Source organism: Cydia pomonella, chromosome 1, assembly GCF_033807575.1.
Source record: "Cydia pomonella isolate Wapato2018A chromosome 1, ilCydPomo1, whole genome shotgun sequence".
Lineage (NCBI taxonomy): Eukaryota > Metazoa > Arthropoda > Insecta > Lepidoptera > Tortricidae > Cydia > Cydia pomonella.
This window is the reverse complement of record NC_084703.1, coordinates 36,146,668-36,166,252: the sequence shown is the minus strand read 5'-3', so window position 1 is coordinate 36,166,252 and position 19,585 is coordinate 36,146,668. Positions and strand designations below refer to the sequence as shown.

Sequence of the window (19,585 nt, the reverse complement as noted above, 5' to 3'; positions counted from 1 at the left end):
CACAACCACAACCACAGTTACAGTCCCAGCCAAATTTACATCACAGAGTCCATAATTCAGCCCCGAGCACAACCATGCAGTCCCATAGTTACAAAAAAACAACTTTTTTGAAGCCACGTCCAGTAAGAAAGACCATGACAGGGTATGATGTAGCAGCTCATAATGCACTAGTTAATGAGTATACCATTCCATCTCCTCCAAATGGCTGTGCACTACAGCAAGATTCTCGCAAAGAGAATACATCAGTAGCTGACGAAATTCAAGCCCTAATTAATCATTTATCTCAGCCCAATGTAAAACTACCGTCCCACGTTGCCCCCATGCTTGATGTACTTGTTACAACTATTAAAAATAATGGCCACAATTATTCAGTGGAATTGCAGAAGCATAATAAATAAAAAGCAAGATCTAATACATTTATTAAACAAATTTCAACCTTTTGTTTTTGCCCTCTCTGAGACATGGCTAAAGCCTGGAGCTCTTCTTAGAGCTACTGGATATTCATGCCTCAGAGAGGACCGTCCTGGCGGATGGGGCGGTGTAGCTCTACTCGTCAGGAATTCCATTTCATTTTCACCTTATAATCTTCCATCCCATAGCGATGATTTTTCAATTGTTGCTGCCATTGTAAATAACATCTGTATCATTTCTGTATATATACCTCATCCATCATCATCCATTTTTGATGAGCTTGAACAAATAATTTCTTCTCTCCCTAGGCCCGTGTTAATTTTAGGAGACTTTAACTCGCATCACCAGTTTTGGGGTAGTTCATCATCTAATTATAATGGAGATCGTCTCATACATATCTTAGACGAACACAACCTTTGTGTTTTAAACACTGGCTCTCCAACCCGCCGAACAGCGCCAACAGAGTCAATTAGCGCTATTGATTTATCTATTTGTTCGGTCGATCTTGCATCCTCTCTCTCTTGGCATACCTTAGATTCAACATATGGGAGTGATCACTACCCTATTATTATTACATTTCCATCTTCCATTCCTCCATCTCCAAAACCTAGCCCTAGGCTTAAGTATAATTTAAGTAATGTTGATTGGAAACTTTTCAAAAGCCGCGTAGAGGAGAAATTGTTGTGTTTGCCCACTATAGATGCTAGTAATGTAGTTAGCTGCTCAGTTGCCTTAGCCCAGACGATTACCGAAGCAGCTGATGAAATTTTCCCTGTAAAAAACAGTGTATCAGGTAAAATACCTTCTCCTCCTTGGTGGGATGATGATTGTTCTCAAGCAATCAGAAACCGCAAGGAGGCAGAGAGAAGTTATCGTCATTCGATGACAAATGAAAATTTCGAGATATATATACAAGTTGCTCGTGAGACTAAAAAATTACTGCGCAAAAAAAAGTTCGAAGGCTGGAGACGATTTTGTTCATCTCTTAGTCCTAACGTGAAACCATCCATAGTATGGAATAATATTAAAAGATTCAGACATGCTTTCAATGAGCCATCTAGACAGACACTTCCTCCTAACCTTGCTAATCAGTTCATGGACAAATTAGCACCAGCATCAGTCCCCGAAGAACATGTTTTCCACCCTGCTGCCTTTTCATTTGACTCTTCCTATTATACTGTATTTAATGGGCCTTTTAAAATAGAAGAGTTAAAAGGTATACTAAGTAGTTTAAGAGATACTTCACCTGGGGATGATGGAGTCCCATATTCCTTTTTAGCAAATGCTAGTGATGGTATTCTCTCTTATTATCTGAATATAATAAATTTTGTCATCCAATCTGGTACAGTCCCGGATTCTTGGAGATCTCAAATAGTTATTCCTATATTAAAACCCAACAAACAAGCAACAGATGTTTCTTCTTATCGTCCAATTGCCCTTTCTTCAGTATTTGTTAAAGTAGCAGAACATTTGATTAAAAACAGATTAGAATATTTTGTAGAAAAAAACCAATTACTTTCTCATAGTCAGTTTGGATTCCGAAAAGGTAGATCTACCTATGATAGTTTGGGTATATTAGTTGCAGAAATTAGATTAGCATTTTCTAGAAATGAGTCTGTAGTAGCTGCTTTTCTTGATATAAGTGCCGCTTATGATAATGTTTTAGTCTCAGTATTACAAGCAAAACTTCATAGATTAGCTGTACCAATAATGTTAAGCAATTTCATAATAAATCTTTTATCAGAAAGGTCCATTAGCCTTCTTATAGATGACAACAATAGGATTTCCCGTTTAGTTTGGAGAGGTCTTCCACAAGGTTCCGTATTAAGTCCATTGCTATATAATATCTACACATCCGATTTAGAGTCATCCTTAAATGGCACTGTCAGAATTTTGCAATATGCTGATGATTTATTATTATATTCACCAAACCTTTCTATTGAACAGGCCAGTAGATCCATTACTTGTTCTTTGGGTTTATTGAAGTTATGGTTAGATTCAAATGGTCTGGAACTCTCAGTTCCTAAAAGTGTTGTAGTTTTGTTTACTAGAAAACTGTTTCCTCCTCCAATCAATGTGCAATTTAATAACTGCTCCATTCCCATTAAAGATAAAACCAAGTTCCTAGGTGTTATTTTAGATAATAAATTAACAGGTCTTCCACATTGTGATTACATAGTTTCTAAATGTGAAAAAAATATTAATATCCTTAGGTGTGTTTCAGGAGTTTGGTGGGGTTCGCATCCTCTTTGCATAAAATTAATGTATAATGCCTTGATAAGAAGTATTCTAGATTATGGAACATTTTTGTTAGAGCCAGGATTTGTAGCAGGCTTCCAAAAATTAGATCGTATTCAATCAAAAGCCCTGAGAATGATATGCGGTGCCATGAATTCAAGCCCTATCAATGCTATGCAAGTTGAGTGTGCTGAGCCTCCACTCCATTTACGACGCCAATATCTTTGTGATAGGTTTATTTTCCGCTGCTCCCAATTTTCTAATCATCAACTCTGGGTTATCTTGTCTAACCTCCTGCTTCAAATAACTACTTCTAACTACTGGAAGCACAAGAGTCCTCCATGTTTGATTAAAAGTTTTCAAAAACTTAAATCTATTTCAGCTCCCACTGTTAGCTCTTCAACACTTCCCATTTTCCAGTATGAATATGAATCTGTAATACTTGATCCTCCAGTTCTCCTTAATATCGGCATTTCTAAGAATGATGTTGAACAAAATCAACAATTCCTGGGATTCATTGGAACAGATGGCCTAGCTGCTGATCATATATACACAGATGCTTCTAAGATGTCTGACAATGGGTGTGTTGGCATTGGTGTACTTCACACCCAGTCTAATATTTACCAAAAAATAAAGTTGCCTCCAGAGTCCTCTGTGTACAGTGGCGAGTGCTTTGGAATTCTGAAAGCAATAGAATTCATCATTATAATGCATCTTAAAAAAACTATTATTTTCTCAGATTCTCTAAGTTCACTTCAGGCAATAGCTAAATTTCCTTTCAAATCTAAATCTAATAACCCAATTATTTATCAAATCCGTAGCCAACTGTTAAAATGTCGTCTTAAAGGGTATTCGGTTTCCATTGCCTGGATCCCTGGACACAGAGGGATTAAAGGCAATGAAAGGGTGGATGACTTGGCTCGAGATGCCATTAGTTCTGGGGACATGTTTCCGTTTAGGAATGTTGCTGAAGACCTGTTGGCACTGCCTAAATTATATCTAAGAATGGAATGGACAAAATTATGGGCATCTGGTGCGGGTGCCGCTGCGTTACATTATCGTAGCATACAAACAACAATTCCTGCCAAACCTTGGTTTGCTAAAATCTCTTTGCCAAAGCCTGCAACTAGTATGTTGATTCGTATGAGATTGGGCCATGTATGTACACCGGAACACCTGAAACTACAAAATCGTGTGGCCAGTTCTGCATGTATTTGTGGAACTGATCCCGCTGATCTTAATCATATCCTTTTTTCTGGTAATTGTAACCTATATGACCGTTCTATATTATTAAGACAGCTGTCAGATTTAAAAGTTCCGTTTCCCACATCTATTACAACACTCCTGTATATTAATGATTCATCTCCATATATATTTAAATCATTGTATTCTTTTATTTCACGTCACAACATTAAACTTTAAATTATTTGAATTATTAACCTTTTCCTGATCCTTTTCCAAAATTCCGTCCTACCCGTTTTAATGTAATCCTTAATTCCGTTTCCCCGTTTTACTCGTCTGGCTGAATGCGCCAGGAGCGCGAAGCCATTAAAAAAAAAAAAAAAATAAAAAAATAAAACGTCATGTCAACTTTAGGGCGTAGGTTAGATTACATGCTTAGAACGTAGTGATTATATGCTCTTTGGATTACATTCATGGAGTAGTTTATATATAACTGACGTTATTAAATGCAGTTTACGACATTCGATATTCATTGATTGTATTTGTGTTCTTACAAAATTAACGATGGTTTCCAAGTCAAAAACTGGCTTGTTTGCGCTAGGTTTTTACGCTTTAGCGTCCTTCTTTATTATATTGGCTTTTGTAAGTCCATACTGGTTGGTCACTGACGGGAAACTTAAAAACCCTAAGTTTATACAAATTGGTAAGCTTTCACGATTACTTGTTTCCATAACTTAAAAGTATTGTTAAAGCAGCACCAACTTAAAATTTATTGGGCAATACCATAAGTTTGGAATCTATGTACATCTTATGTGATAGTCCCGCATCACAGTGCAAATCAAGTTGTAAGGAATAACTTAATGTTTGTTATTTATTAATTTATCGCCTACAAATATAACACGAATCCACTAAAATTACATACTACTATGTGCAGCAAACTATACTGTGATTTAAACTGACATAAATAATAAAATTGTTGATTTCAGGTTTGTGGCTGGTATGTTTCAATGGATTTCAAGAGCCGCACCACTGGTATGATACAGTGTTCACTGGTTGCTGGTGGGTGTTTGAAGAGGAGTACTATATCATCCATGACATACTTCTCCCAGGATTCTTCATAGCTACTCAGTTCTTCTTCACTATATCACTGTGTACTGTGCTTGTGTCTCTATTCCTGGCATATCTCTATTTGCAGAAAGACAATGATGATGAAAACTATTTGACTCTTTTGGTGACACTGGGAACAATACTTGTTATTGGAGGTATATAATTTATGATCTAATAAGAAAATATGAATAGGATTTGTGTTGAAGTTTTACAAATAGTCTGAAATCAATGTATATTGATTATTGATTGATATGATACTATCATATTAACTAGCGTAAGCTCATTAATAAGCTCCCACATTCTACTATTTATTTTCAGTTTATATTTACAAGTTTTAGTTAACTTGCAATATATAACTATGTTTGTATGGGTCAAATCTTGCAAGTAAAATTTGACCAACTTTCTGGTTTCCAATGAAGCTGAAAATTTGTATTATATATGTAAGTTAGGTGACAATGCAATATTATGGTACCATCAACTTATCTGATAGCGGAGACAAGAGGTGGCCATTAGAACTTTGTGATAAACCAACACAACTTAATTGTGTTTGGGTTGTTAGAATTTTCTCAATGAGTTGCCTGTAGAAAAAAAGTACATTCAGTAATAAAAGCTAGTATCAAAAGTGAAATTTTTGATAAAAATTTATTAACAAATTCCAAAAAGTCTAGGGAGTCCTGATAGAAAAATGATATATTTTTTGTAAGAATCTTGCATATGGTTATATGTTTTTTTTTGTTCTAGGATTTTCTGGTATTATATCTGTGGTGACGTTTGGAGCGAGGGGTGATGGCCGTGACTGGATGCCGAACTGGGAACACAATGATCTCGGCTGGGCCTATGCCATGGGTGTTATAGGAGTTGTCATGCTGTTTCCAGCAGGCATTCTGTTCTTGGTTGAAGCCAGGGTGCACAAGTATAAGAAACTACATGAAATGCAAAGTCGTGAGCCTTCCTCATACACAATGCATGAAAGGAAGTTTGGTTATGCTGGAGGACACACAGATATTTAATTGGCTGTAAGAATTTTTAATTATAGACTTATGTAAGTAGATTAGTCATATATAAGTATATGTAATTAGTTGATAACAATAATAGACTAAGGTATTTTTTCTTATGTTTGACTCCGTCCAAGTTTTACAAGAATCTCATGTACAAAAATTATACTTATGTTTATGCATATTTAACATTGTTGACAGTCACCCAATATTTTGGCTCCAGTGACTTAAATAAATGTCAAATATCATCACTACCTTGAAGAAAACTTGTATTTTATTCTGTTAATATGGTAACTATGTGTGGATTGCATACATGTGTGGATTATACTGTCTTTCAACTTTGAGTAATGGTTTGATGGTGTGAGGTACAAGATTTTTTCAAAGCAATCACAATATGTGCTATTTGTATTATAAAATGAAAGTTCTCTTGCCTTTGTTGTAAAGATTGCAAAGGACAATAAAATAATCTTATTAAGTAAGAGAGAATGATTTTTAAAATATGACAAAAACAGTAATAAATAATCATATTTATGTCTAGGGCTGGGCTCAGTTTTATAAGACTTGTTTTAGACTTATTATGAGTCGAGCCCTTTTTCAATATATTTGAATATAACTAACAATTTCAATGTAAGTAAAAAACTTTTCTAATAAAATACATAATGAGTATTATGACTGAATTGCAGTCTTTCCTGATAAAAACTCCAATAAAAACTGAGTCGAGTCTTAAGATTGAAGACTCCAAGGAGTTTATTCTTTATTAATACTATGTGTGTATTTGGGTTAACTGAACATGGGTAGATTTGTGAACTTTCATTAAAATAAGTTTGTTTTGTGTTGGCCACTGTTCATACACCATGGGCTTGTAATAACAGACAGATTTTAAAGGTGTATTCTTGACCGCATTTAGAAACTAAAATGTCAGTTTTCTGAAATTTTGTTTCTGTAATAACTTAGTGGAAAACGCCTATTTGGCTGCTACCCTGCCACTATGTGACTTGGTTTAGACATACCTAATCACCAGGCATCAGAGTTTTTATGGCACAGTAAGACAAATAGCGAGTTATGGAGTCGATATTATCAATAAAATCACTCATATTCATACTCATTCATTTATTTAATTAGTGATTTTAATGTTACAAGGACAATAATGTTTGTAAACAATCCTTTAATTTTGTCTTTCAGGACATAAATATTACAGACAAGAATAATAACCATTTTTTTTGTATTGATTCATTTATATTCATATTATTATTACCTCTTATAATAACATATTGTTTTCTTTATTAAATTTCGTAATATAATCAATAAGTACAAAAAATGGTAATTATTCTTATTTGTAATATTTATATATTCATTGACAAAATTAAAGGATAGTATATAACTCGTCAAAGTTCTATTCCATTAAAATCACTAATTAAATAAATAAATGAGTATGAATATGAGTTTCAATTTATTGCTAGTGTCCACTCCACATGCTAATGACAGACATAAAAGTTTTGAAGGTAACTCGCAATTTTTATCTGTAAATAAAATAATCTTATTTGTTGTAATGTTTTTTTTTACCAAGATGTAAAAATAAATAAATTGAAGTGTGCGAAAAAAGCAAAAAAATAATTTTTTACACAACATTTATTGTTTATAACCTCAGGAACGCGAGGTTAAAACCGGTCGGGTCTTACCGCCCATGGTGTATAAGTAATTAAATCTGTTTCCATAATTATTAAGTGCCTTAGCATAGATGTATGCAGAACTGTTAAATGCATTTTTACTTCTAGTAGGTTTGAGTAAGTAATAAAACATTTTTACATATTTATTAAGTTTATTATTTTTCATGTAATACTAGTAAGTTAAATGACTTATAGTAGAGTTTCATAACTTGATTCATTGACGTCAGTGAGCATCTTAAAATTAGATGGAACAGTGTTAGAAGAAAGCAAAGCATTCTCAGCAGCATCAAATCCAATTGAAACACAAGATGGTTCATTTAGATTTGAAAGAACTCCATGTAGGAAACCACTAGCAAAACAATCTCCAGCCCCTGAGACATTTTCTATATTTTCAATGACATTAACTGGATAGAGCTTTGCTGTCGTGTCGTGCCTATTTCCGTGAACATCCTTGTTTCGTATAATGATAGCACCTTTGGCACCTAAAGTTACAATTAGGCATTCAATAAAACTTGATAACATTTTAGACAAGTATAAAATTTCATCTACGCCGTTAACATGATCAGGGAGCTTGTAAGGCTTGACGAAGCGTGCCATTGCACGTAGCTCGTTTAAATTTGGTGAAGCATATGCAATACGAAGTCCGCTGTGCAGAACCTTGGTAGATTTTCTTCGATCCGTCGGCTCAAAAAACACTGTAACCGAAATAAAATGTATGAAACTTAAAATAAGTACAATAGGTAGTTCCAGTTGAATAATTAATATTCATTTTTATTATTACGACGCTGCCTTTCGTTAAAACACTTTTTATTTTTATTAGAACACTAGTTCAAATAAACCGCCAATAATGCCGCTGCCGTAACCCGTTCAAGTTTCCGTTTCTCCCGCTAGAGGCGCTAGCGCAACACAATTACACCACGCCCATTCATTCATCGTATGGTGGGTTTTGGGCTTAGTGGTGAGGCTTGCGCTTGTTGATTTTAAATCATAGACTATAGAGTGCGTTACTACGTTGTGTGTATTGAAGCCGTTACAAGATTCACTATCTGTGAAGTGTGAGAAGTCGGCAAGTGAACGGGGCAGGGCGTAGGCATTTAGCGATGAAATCAAAAACTTCTATCTACTGTTTCCTATAAAACATACTGTAATGATATATTGATACTAAAGTTTTGTTTTAGTTAGGTGGTTGTGACATTAAACTAGTACCGCATATTGTTGAAAGTTTGCAGGTCGACGCTAGGTAAGTTATATCAAACGTAAGTTTTACGATTAATGTAAAACAAACAATAAGTATTTATTATGAAAGACGCATTATGATTGGTTTATAAATGAAACTTTTACTATTAAATTATATTTTCAATTGTATATTAATAATTCACGTGACGAACGTCAACATAACTTTATTTTGTTACCTGTACAAGATCTTACTTGAGTCTTATTTTTGCAAGTACTTAATCCAAAATGAAGTCAATATTTCTAGTAAACTATTCTTTACTTATGTATTTGTATAAATATTTAAAAGGCAAATTGTAAAAAAAAAAATTGTCTGTCATTTATTGAGCATAATAAAAATACTGCCCTGCCAACTTGATCAATATGATAAGTTGAAAAGTTTTGTGCGTTATTATGTTATTAAGAAAACAGAATAGCAGTATCACATTAGTGTGTCACTGTCAATATCCGAAGTATCTTTCTATAACCCAAATGTAGTTCTAAGAGCTTGCAGACTGGTTTTGATTGTTTCTGCTAATTTTAAAGTAAACTAACAATGGAAGGGCGCCTTTATTCTTTCCGATGTTAGTAATCATAACAAAAAATAATTAAATTTCTGTAACTGGCATAGTTGGCATTTATTTAAATAAAAACTTATTTTTCATGTCTCTAGTACCTACTTCAAAAATGTAAATGTGCAGCGCAAAACATTGTTGTCTACTAGAAAGATGCAAAATATATATCTTATTGGAACTTTGTACTGCAGCTCTTTAGCTCAATTTAGTATGGAGGTATGGTCCCATCTGGCAGAAAACACAAAATGTAATTTTTAATTTTTAAGCGTATTCATTCAGTAGCAAGTTTGAGGGGTTAAAGCCTGTCACAGATGGAGCAATAATATGTATTGTATTATAAATATGAATATACCGTAAGATACTGACAGATATAGTATAGCTAAGCATTACACACACTATCAATACCAAAATATATATCACTGTCTGTATAGAACCTGAATTGTGAGAGAGACAAAATATATCATAATATACCAAGCTATATAGATTGCAAGGTATCTTAAGATGCCTTGTTGTAGGATACCAAAATGTATATTATAGTTTCATGTGTGGACCATGTCAAATGGGATGTAAATTATATCTTAACATGCCTTGCTATATATCTCTTGGTATATTACTGCATTTTCTGTGACAGGCTTAATGCAGTGCAAAAGTTAAACTATTACTGAAGCGAAGGTGTTAAGTTATTACATGTATGTTGTATAAATTCCTAAAAGCCTTGTTGAGTTTACTTTGGGACTTGTTTGATTTGTGTAACATATCTTTATTTATCAGATTAATGTAAAACTAGGCCTACATCCAAACCTGATCTTAATAGTTATTTGAATTCTAAACGAAAAATCCAAATGTTTATGTTATTGTGATTGAACATTGTATATTACATAATATCCATATTAGTCATAGGTATCATTATAAAATTACAACTATGGTAATCATAATCACTTGCTGTCATTAAAATCTAGGCCTAATGAGTCACTGCACAGTAATAAATCATAGCAACGTAGGTATACACTTGTTCACCTTATTGTAATGCCATAAATTAAAATGACAAGAATTTTGTGTTTGGAGCCCTTCTTCTACAGTTTTTTGTAATAGGTTAAAATATTGGTAGGCAAACTGAGGTCCATTTGATTCTTCCTATTATCTGCTTTACAAAAAGCGGGAATTAGCGGGAACTTTGCGATAACAATCGGAAGGCACGGTTGTCACATCTGTCTTAACATTAACACTACAGCTATCACATTGTAAAAGAGCCAACTCATACAAAATCGTTTAATTTAACACCAAAGACCAACATTATTAGCGTCTAATTTGAATATACAGTTTTGCCAATTTTACCTTTTTGATTTATTTTCTCTCTTTCTTTTTGGCTGATGCCATTTTGACATATTTTCTAATTCCTTAAATTATGTAGATATATAAAGCCCTCCGATTTTGTATGTGGTGATGTGGACCCCCTTCGACCTATACATGTGACGTAATTTCTGGATGACCCCTAAAAGCGTGTACATGTTTATGGACGTTATTGTTCGACTGCACCCAGACGGCATTAAATTCCTACCCATGTGACTAGTTACAACCGTCTAGGTAATACCTACCCAACTACCGGATTATGAATCTCAAAGTTCCCACAGTCGGCGTGTGTGAACTTTTTGGCATTGTATTTGGAGGTGAATGTTATGTTGTATGCGACACGCTAAGTAGTAACAACTTCGCCATTCATTTAGCCAGATTGCGAAACATTTTACTTACTCGTTATTCATCTCAGCCTTGTGCGTTTAGGGTAATGTTACTCAACCTCACATAGAATCGCTATTCATAGCGCTAGCCATCATTTTGACACAATTTTGAATGGAAATTGTGTTAAGTGGTCTATAGAAAGCATTGACTGAGGTCAGCGATGACGTAAACATCTAGGTACCTATCTAGACAGAGGAGTATCTAAATTGACGTTGTGTACAGTCAGCATCAATAGTAGCGGATGAAACAACGCGCCAAAAGTATCTGATATTCCGGATAACTTTTCCAAATAAAAATAAATCTCTAATATGTATGTTCAAAAGTATACCTTTTACAGTCTTAATTGTTCTACACACAGAACCATCACATTTTGTTAAGCTGTTACAGAATGGTAGAAACTTTTGATACCTTGTTTGATCCGCTACTTTTGATGCTGACTGTACACCGTGGAACTAAAATAAGATTAAATATCATTAGTCCGGGACTTTATAGCTCTAATGAAAGTAGTTTACTAAAGTAAGTACAGAAAATATAAATATTCATTTGTTTTCACTGTTTCGTTGTTTTTAAATAGTCGGTGTTACGAAACTGGAAGAGACTTTTTGAAGTGATTATGTCTTATGTTGCTATATTTTCAAATTATGCCTGGTGCAAATTAGTAGGCTTGAGTCGGTCAGGACCGAAGAACTAAAAGGAATGAAATCCCACCACAGACCGAAAGGAACTAGTTCATCTTAAGCGCTCTAAATCGGTCTCGGTTCTTTAGTTCAGTAGTCGGTATGTTAGTGGGCCTACCGCGAACCACGTTCGACGGGTTGCCTCCCTCTCACACTTACGTACGAATTTACAAGTACGACAGAGAGGCAACACGTCGAACGTGGTTCGCGGTAGGCCCTCAGTACCAAGTAACAAATCGGTCGGGAGCGAATGATCGGAATGAGTCAAGGTCAAGAAATTCGCTCTCTCACGCTCTCGCTCTGTTTATTTGCGAGCGAAAGCAAGATATAACCTAGTCATACTCATTCAGATCTCGAGATTTGCTCCTGAACTAAAGGAACTAAAGGACCTAAAAGAGCGAACTAGTTCGTTTGACCGATTGACCGAAATCGGAGCGCTCTTTTTAAAGACCGAGCGGGCACAACTCTACAAATTAGGTCGATTTTGACCATATACTAAGGGGTCGCAAATATAATTTTGGGTTGCAAATATTATTAACATGAAAAGGGTTGAACAACACTGATATACATAATGAAGTTATGGTGACAGTGCTCACTCTTAAAAAAATATAACTTGACTCGCCAAGGGTGGGTTAATTAACACCTATATTATTATAGATCGGGCTTTACTCCAGATGTTTGCATTACTACATTCACTGCAAGCGACCCGCTAGGCGGGTTCTCTGTTCGTAGGTGCTTTTCGCAACAAAGCGGAAAACACGTGTTATCGACTGAACTCGTTGCGCGTAGTTTGCGCTGGTAGTGTAAATAAACGGTGCTCAACTGTAGTTTGTTCTGAAACTTCTGTGCTCCTCAATGGTGCCTATAAGTACCTGTTTTCCGTAGCGTTAAAATTACGAAAATATAATTTAATTAAAATCGAGTTAAGTGCTCTATTGAACACATATATCATTCTATGAACTAATTCTGCAGCTGATTGTACTGAGCTGCGTATAATCTTGCTTTTGTCCTTTGTGACAAAATCCCCATGGGTCCATGATGGACGCTTTAAGAATAGCGGCCGTAGACGATAATAAGTTTATGCGTGATTTGTATTCTCAACCATTCCCACGCGTAATCATTACACCGTGTACATTGACATCGAGAACTAGTTATGCTCGCCGTCCTTGTTAAATAAGGTTTGTCCTATAGCTTGCCTAGACCAGAACTGGTACATACTAACACCAACAATAAACCCACCATTATACTTAGCTTATGCCATTGCAATAAGATTTGAGATTTACGAACTGCCCTGTTGACTGTGTCTACGATAATACAGCATTATTAGATTGTTACTATTATTAGGCAGCTGATATAAAATACTGAAATTTACCAGTGTCTATATAGTCACGTAACGGTACTGTCATTCATGAGTTAAAATGTGAAACACTTAAGTATCTCTTGGTTAATAAATTTGACCTAATTAATCCTAGGCACCTAGTTAGTCAGCCGTTTAGCTTATATTTACTAGGTACATTGGTACAATATTTGTTGTTACCTTCAATGCAAAATGCAAATGAGACTGGATGAGAAGTTATATAAATAGTATTAAATAGGAGCCGAGCGTCTTATGAAATCTCAAGACTGGTTAAAAAAAAGTGGAATTTCGGTTTTCAAGGCACAACAAACTTTGGTGTCGAGTAAAACATTTTTTTTGTTTACCAAACCAACGCGCGGAAATAGCATCTACATATATTAGAGGATGAAATCTCTTTAGGAACAAAATAGTCAACGTTCTCGAAACACCTGTGCATAAAACACTAGGTATTCAACACAAAAGTGACAGAACCGATATGATTACTTGTACCCTAAATTACATTTGACACCCTAATTGACCTAATTAACCAGTCATATAAAGGACCGGGTTATTCCGACTAGTTACCATCAAGTTGTTACCAGTGGTAACTATGTACTGGGAAAAAAAATCCAGTGGTTACCTCCAAACCGATCCAAACTGAGTTGGTAACTACCGGTAATAACTTGGTGGTAACTAGTGGGAATAACCTCCAGGTAAGAAGTTCCATTCAAGTAAGAAGTCAAAGTTCCTTTCTTACTTATGATTCCATGTGTCCCAGGAAGCTATACACCTATCCAGAATTAAATAGAGGGAACTAACAGTAGCGAACGTGCATTTTACGAGATTACCACATTTCTTTTTTTGCGGGAATTGCTTGACTTCATGCTTACTCAATCATATTTTTACTTAACTCCGTTTGAATAAAAAAATATCTTAACAAAGTGATATCAGTTTACTCTTTATGATTCTTTGTAAGGCAGTGTAGATACTAATATGATTTAGAGTGTAGGTATACTCTGCAACTGCATATTATACTCGCACACTTATAAAAGTGCCTTTCTGGTATGCACAAAATGACTAATGACTCATCACGTACAAAGATCTAACGAGCTGTGCGCATTTGATAAATGAGATGACAATTGAAACAATAGGTAGGAAACATTATGTCTACGTACTTAATTACAAGGTGTTTTTAAACGCCGTAGCTTGTTACAGAAACAATGAAGAACAGAAGTTTGGCCGGCAATTGTGGCATTGGAGTGTTTGTCATTGCCCTTGTGACGGTGGCATTGGCATTCGGCACGCCGAACTGGCTGGTTAGTGACTACAGGATAAGGGGTTCCAGGCTGGACAAGTATGTTAGCTTAGATCATTAGTTTCTATAATAAACTTAAATCTGTTTTTAATACCGCATCGCCGGCTTAGCGTATGACGCGTCTAACGGTTATTTTAACACTAAACGTGATACAATTTCACTACAAAATTGACGAATTTTATACGATATTCGTTCTTCTTTTTCAGATTAGGCTTATGGAGTCATTGCTTTAGGTCGCTCCCCGATCCGTATGACCAATACCAAAGACGATTCTTTGTGGGATGCCGCTGGGTGTACGACCCGTTTACTACGGGTTACGATAGAATACGAGGTTTTTTATTGCCAGGTGAGTGTTGAACTTCTGTATTGTGAAACTGTGAATACTATTCTAATATAAAGTATTGTCCGCTAAATTACGGTTCACTGTGATTCATCAATTATGATCTTAGGTTGGGAATATAGTGGGCAGCAATTTCTCCATAAAAGACTATATATAACTTTTTTGAAAAGAGGACATTTTAAACGCTGTTATACCTTTAAATTTTCACAATTCAGCGAGTCATTCCAAGCACCGATTGCCCCTATCGTGCGTTAACGAAGGAGCCTGGTGAGACAGCAACATCCAATTTAAATACTTATTTTACTACATGATGTGTTCCAATATCTTAATATTAACTTGCCCTTAGAATAATTAGAACCGCCACGCATTATATCGGTACGCAACTGAACACGCCTTAAACTCGACCTACATTCCGATGGAGTTGATTCTATTCTAATTTGCAGGTTTCATGATCGCAACTCAGTTTTTCTTCACACTATGTCTCCTTGGTGTACTGATATCGACCATCCTGGTGCTGATATTCTTCCTCTGTTGCGGACCTGATCAAAACCGATTCGTGACCTTAATCAGGACGATAGGATACATCATGTTGGGTTCAGGTACGATACCATGACTATACTTTTATACCTGATTAGGTTGATTTGACATTGATATCAGATGTTGTTTATTTATTTTAAGGTATCTGCGGAGTAATCGCAGTTATTGTGTTTGCGTCGCTGGGCAATGCTGATGGGTGGATGCCGAACCATGAAAATAACTATTTAGGTAATTAAAAATGATATGCGACAATATCTTGTAAGATCGTCTTAAGAGGTCACGTTGTATTGTATACCGATCTATCAAAGAGAATTTGAAATATAGGTGGATTGTTAAAGAAAACTTCGTAGCAACAGTAAATTTACTGCCATCTTTCGAAACATGATCAAATTTTCTTTGACAATCTACCTCTATTTCAAATTCTCTTTGGATCTGTGTATGTTGTACCGATTAAGGTCCTTTTGGAAGATGTATTTGAAGGATATCTTTATGGGATTTTAGTTCACAGAACATCCTTTCAACTCCTTTTGCCATTATACATATAAAATTACTAAACTTATTGTATTTGATTGATTAGATTTAAATTTGATTTAGCTTCTGACGTAATTCACAATAATCATATTAATTTGACAGGTTGGTCATTCGGCTTGGGAGTGGTCGGCGCCGTCAGCTGTCTCATCACGGCGGCGCTCTTCTTGACGGAGGCCAACATCCAGCACAAAAAGCGAAACAAGCTCAAGGAATCGCAAGCCCAGTTCGAAATGGAACAGGATTCCAAAGCATAACAACAAACTCAATCTCCGTCCTGTCATTATAGATACTAATCTCACAAGTTTTATCATTTATTTTGGCATCTTAAAAGTCTTTAAATGGACTAGAAATCTCGCTAAACGCACATTTACCAGTGCAAATCTAATAGGCTATAAGTTTTATTCAAGACATGTAATCATAGACTGATTTTCATTTCCATGTTTTAAAATTATTATTAATTTAACTTTCACATGTGCCTTTAAATGTTTGTTATAAGTATAACTATTCATGTAGAATAGGTTGAGGCGAGTGATAATTTGTATAGGTACCCGTCCAATATACCAACGCATTTCTATGTAAGTATCCGTCCATGGTAGTAAATATAATTATATAGTAGAGATAAGAAGCTTTTATATCATTTACTTCACATAAGTCTTAACATGTAGATAACAATGAAATGTGAATATGTTGATTAACACACTTTCGACATAGATTTTATGTTTTATATTATTCTCATTATATTTAAATGTAAAGCCTGGTAACATACATCAGGGCAGCTACAGCTGAACTCGCCACGAAAATCGAATTTCGAAGATCGTCTTATCTGTGTTGTCGAAAATTGTAACGGTGAAAGAGATGGACATAGATAATCTTTTGCCCCACAGGTTCTTGCCAACTTTAATTCAAAAATTTCGTTGATTAATCAGTTAGTGCCTTCAAGCACAGTTTCCACATTGACCCAGAGGTGAAATCCTGAAGTATGCCCCCAAGCTAAGAGTATGGCTTTATAGTCGTTCGATTTGAAGCTGGCCCGAAGCGGCTAATCTTTTGTCTAATTGTTAACTAAAACCGCGCGTGCCACTACCTGCAAAAAAAGGGTCGTATAATTCTAATTGGCACGTGAGCGCGAGCTAGTCCAAAGCTCAAAAAACCAGCGTAGGTGTGCTCTCCGATAACGCGCGTTACGCATATCGAGGACACATTTTAGACTGGTTCCGTAGCGTTCGACTCGCTGGCACTCAGTAACCGAATAGGGATCACACAAGAAAACGCAAATTATTTTTCCATTTCTTCATTTTGAATCTTATTTCAATTACCATAGGAGTTGTAATTAAATAACCGGTTAAAGTGACCGGGCTCTTTTTTTAGTTAACAATAGACAAAGGATAAGCCGTGGGGGCCAGCTACAAATCTAACGACTATAATCCATTGGGTATTTAACTATTATAATGAACCAATGACGTGCCGTCCATTTTAAATGCGATATTTTATATATCTAAAAAAACTGGTTTTAATTTTACTGAAGGTTTTCTTTAATTTCTTTTACGGCCTTACGATCAGATACAGTATACATTTTACAATAAGTATTGAAATAAAATATTTGTACGTAACACTGTTTGTACTTATTTCGTTTAGTCAAACATAATTATGTTAAAAAAGTTCTAAGCAGAATTTTATTAGTTTATATAATAAGAATTTAAATAAACAAGTGAAGCGTTCGATAAACGGGAGCTCCGCGGGCCAGGAGCACATATCATCAATTCATCAGTCATCGCCTCCCGGCTGATACTTTGTCAGTGATAGTTTAGATGCTATCATGAATCAAAAATGTCAGCCGGTTGTGCCGCTGTGGAAAGACAGCATCAGTTCATGACATGAATATGTGATTTTTTTTAGTCATCGCCTCCCGATTGATACTATGTCAGAATATAGTTTAGATGCTATTTTAAACAAAAAACCGGGCAAGTGGGAGTCGGACTCGCGCACGAAGGGTTTCGTACCATTATTTATAAAAACGGCAAAAAAAGTATGTTTGGTGTATGGGAGCCCCCCTAAATATTTATTTTATTCTGTTTTTAGTCTTTTTTGTTATAGCGGCAACAGAAATACATAATCTGTAGAAATTTCAACAGACTAACACGGTTCATGAGATACAGCCTGGTGACAGACGGACGGACGGACGGACGGACGGACAGCGAAGTCTCAGTAATAGGGTCCCGTTTGACCCTTTGGGTACGGAACCCTAAAAAAAACCGTCCTCTGGTCACTTATATCCGCAAAGTATTCGTAATACGTGATCCGGTCCGATCCGTTTATTTGAAACGCCTGATGGAATTCTACATGCAAAGTTTCATCATAAAAAGGTAAAGCGCTTATTTTTTACATGTTTATGCGACCAGCTGACGATCTTTCCATCGCGATACAACCGGCTGACTATTTTTTTAATTAACAATAGCACCTAAACTATTTGACAAAGTATCAAACGGAAGGCGACGACTATATTTTTTTACGTGTTTTTTGTAGCTGCGATTCCTCAACCGACCAACGAAGCGGCAGCTGACGTCCACGAGGGTTCATCATACATACTCCTTAACCACTATACGAGTTATCGCCTGGGAGGCCATTGGTTATGGAAATCTGTTCCTGGCTCGCGGTCTAGTTTTTTTTACAGGCCGTTTTCCTTTTTGAAAGTCTGCGAAATAAGATTAGGTATGGATATTAAAGCCTGACCAGTAATATATGATCACGCGCCATATTGCGGAATTTCACTGGAACTACATTTTTTTTATACGAGAGAATAACAGCGCCCCCTTGACAATGATCATATATTTCTGGTTGGGCTTTATATTATAAAATACAGTGATACATAATTTAGGGCACTGTGGGTTCAGGTTCTTCTCTCCCTCTCACTGAGGGTAAGCGTGACTGAGATGGATATGCGTGTCCGGGATCGCAGATAGATTCTATAATTCTATCATGTTTACTAATTATTATTTTGAAATAAAATTGCACAATTTTAGAAGTTTAATATTTTTCGCTGCTATGCAGAATTTTTTGTAAAATTTTATTGTTAGCGACACCCTACATCAGAAGGTTAAAAATTAAAACAAATGTAGGAGAGGTACTCCAAAAAATGTTATTTGTAGTTTTTATTTTACCGTTTTGTCACCATGATTAATTTATGTACGATTACTGAGCAAAGCCGCGGACGGACAGACAGACATGGCGAAACTATAAATAAGGGTGCGATGTCACTGACACCGCTATATATGTCATAGTGTGCTGGCACCATTCTTAGTGCCCGTAAGCCCGTCATTACGAACTAATATATGTATAAGTCAATGGTCTGTCTGTATGTTCGCAATAGACTCGAGTTCTAAATGGATTTTCAGGCGGTTTTCATTTATCAATCAAGAGCTTAGACCCCTTAGACCATACATAAATGAATGGATGCTCTAATATCAATAGTGATTCTTGAGGTTAAGGTTCAGCTGTATAATTTATGAGGAGCTGTATAATTATAAAATCGTGTCGTAGCACGTGGCACAGCGTACAGAACGTACAGAACCCCATATAAAAATTTAAAAACCCCCTACGTTATATGCCAAAAAGAACAATTTTATCACTGTATTCACATTGGTGAAATTGCTTGGTGAAAACACGCATGAAAATCCGTTTAGTATTTTTGAGTTTATAGCAATCACACCGACGCGGCGGAGAACTTT

The 19,585-nt window shown here is 35.7% G+C and overlaps 2 protein-coding genes across 3 annotated transcripts; both read left to right on the top strand.

Annotated features, from left to right (window-relative positions):
• Nucleotides 1-3,185: 3,185 nt before the first annotated feature.
• On the top strand, nt 3,186-7,746 carry LOC133521515 (uncharacterized). The gene is made up of 3 exons (XM_061856522.1): nt 3,186-4,534; nt 4,818-5,093; nt 5,680-7,746. The coding sequence occupies exons 1-3, from the start codon at nt 4,285-4,287 to the stop codon at nt 5,946-5,948; spliced, it is 795 nt and encodes a 264-aa protein (XP_061712506.1). The 5' UTR covers nt 3,186-4,284; the 3' UTR covers nt 5,949-7,746.
• A 504-nt stretch (nt 7,747-8,250) lies between these two features.
• LOC133521540 (uncharacterized) lies at nt 8,251-17,470 on the top strand. Of its 2 annotated transcripts, none has more exons than XM_061856568.1 (6): nt 8,251-8,840; nt 14,343-14,491; nt 14,659-14,798; nt 15,236-15,391; nt 15,471-15,557; nt 15,963-17,470. In XM_061856568.1, the coding sequence occupies exons 2-6, from the start codon at nt 14,358-14,360 to the stop codon at nt 16,112-16,114; spliced, it is 669 nt and encodes a 222-aa protein (XP_061712552.1). In that variant the 5' UTR covers nt 8,251-8,840; nt 14,343-14,357; the 3' UTR covers nt 16,115-17,470. The 2 variants fall into 2 exon arrangements, with proteins under 2 accessions (XP_061712552.1, XP_061712544.1); XM_061856560.1 differs by having other exon boundaries at nt 8,259-8,840; nt 14,353-14,491.
• Nucleotides 17,471-19,585: the final 2,115 nt, after the last annotated feature.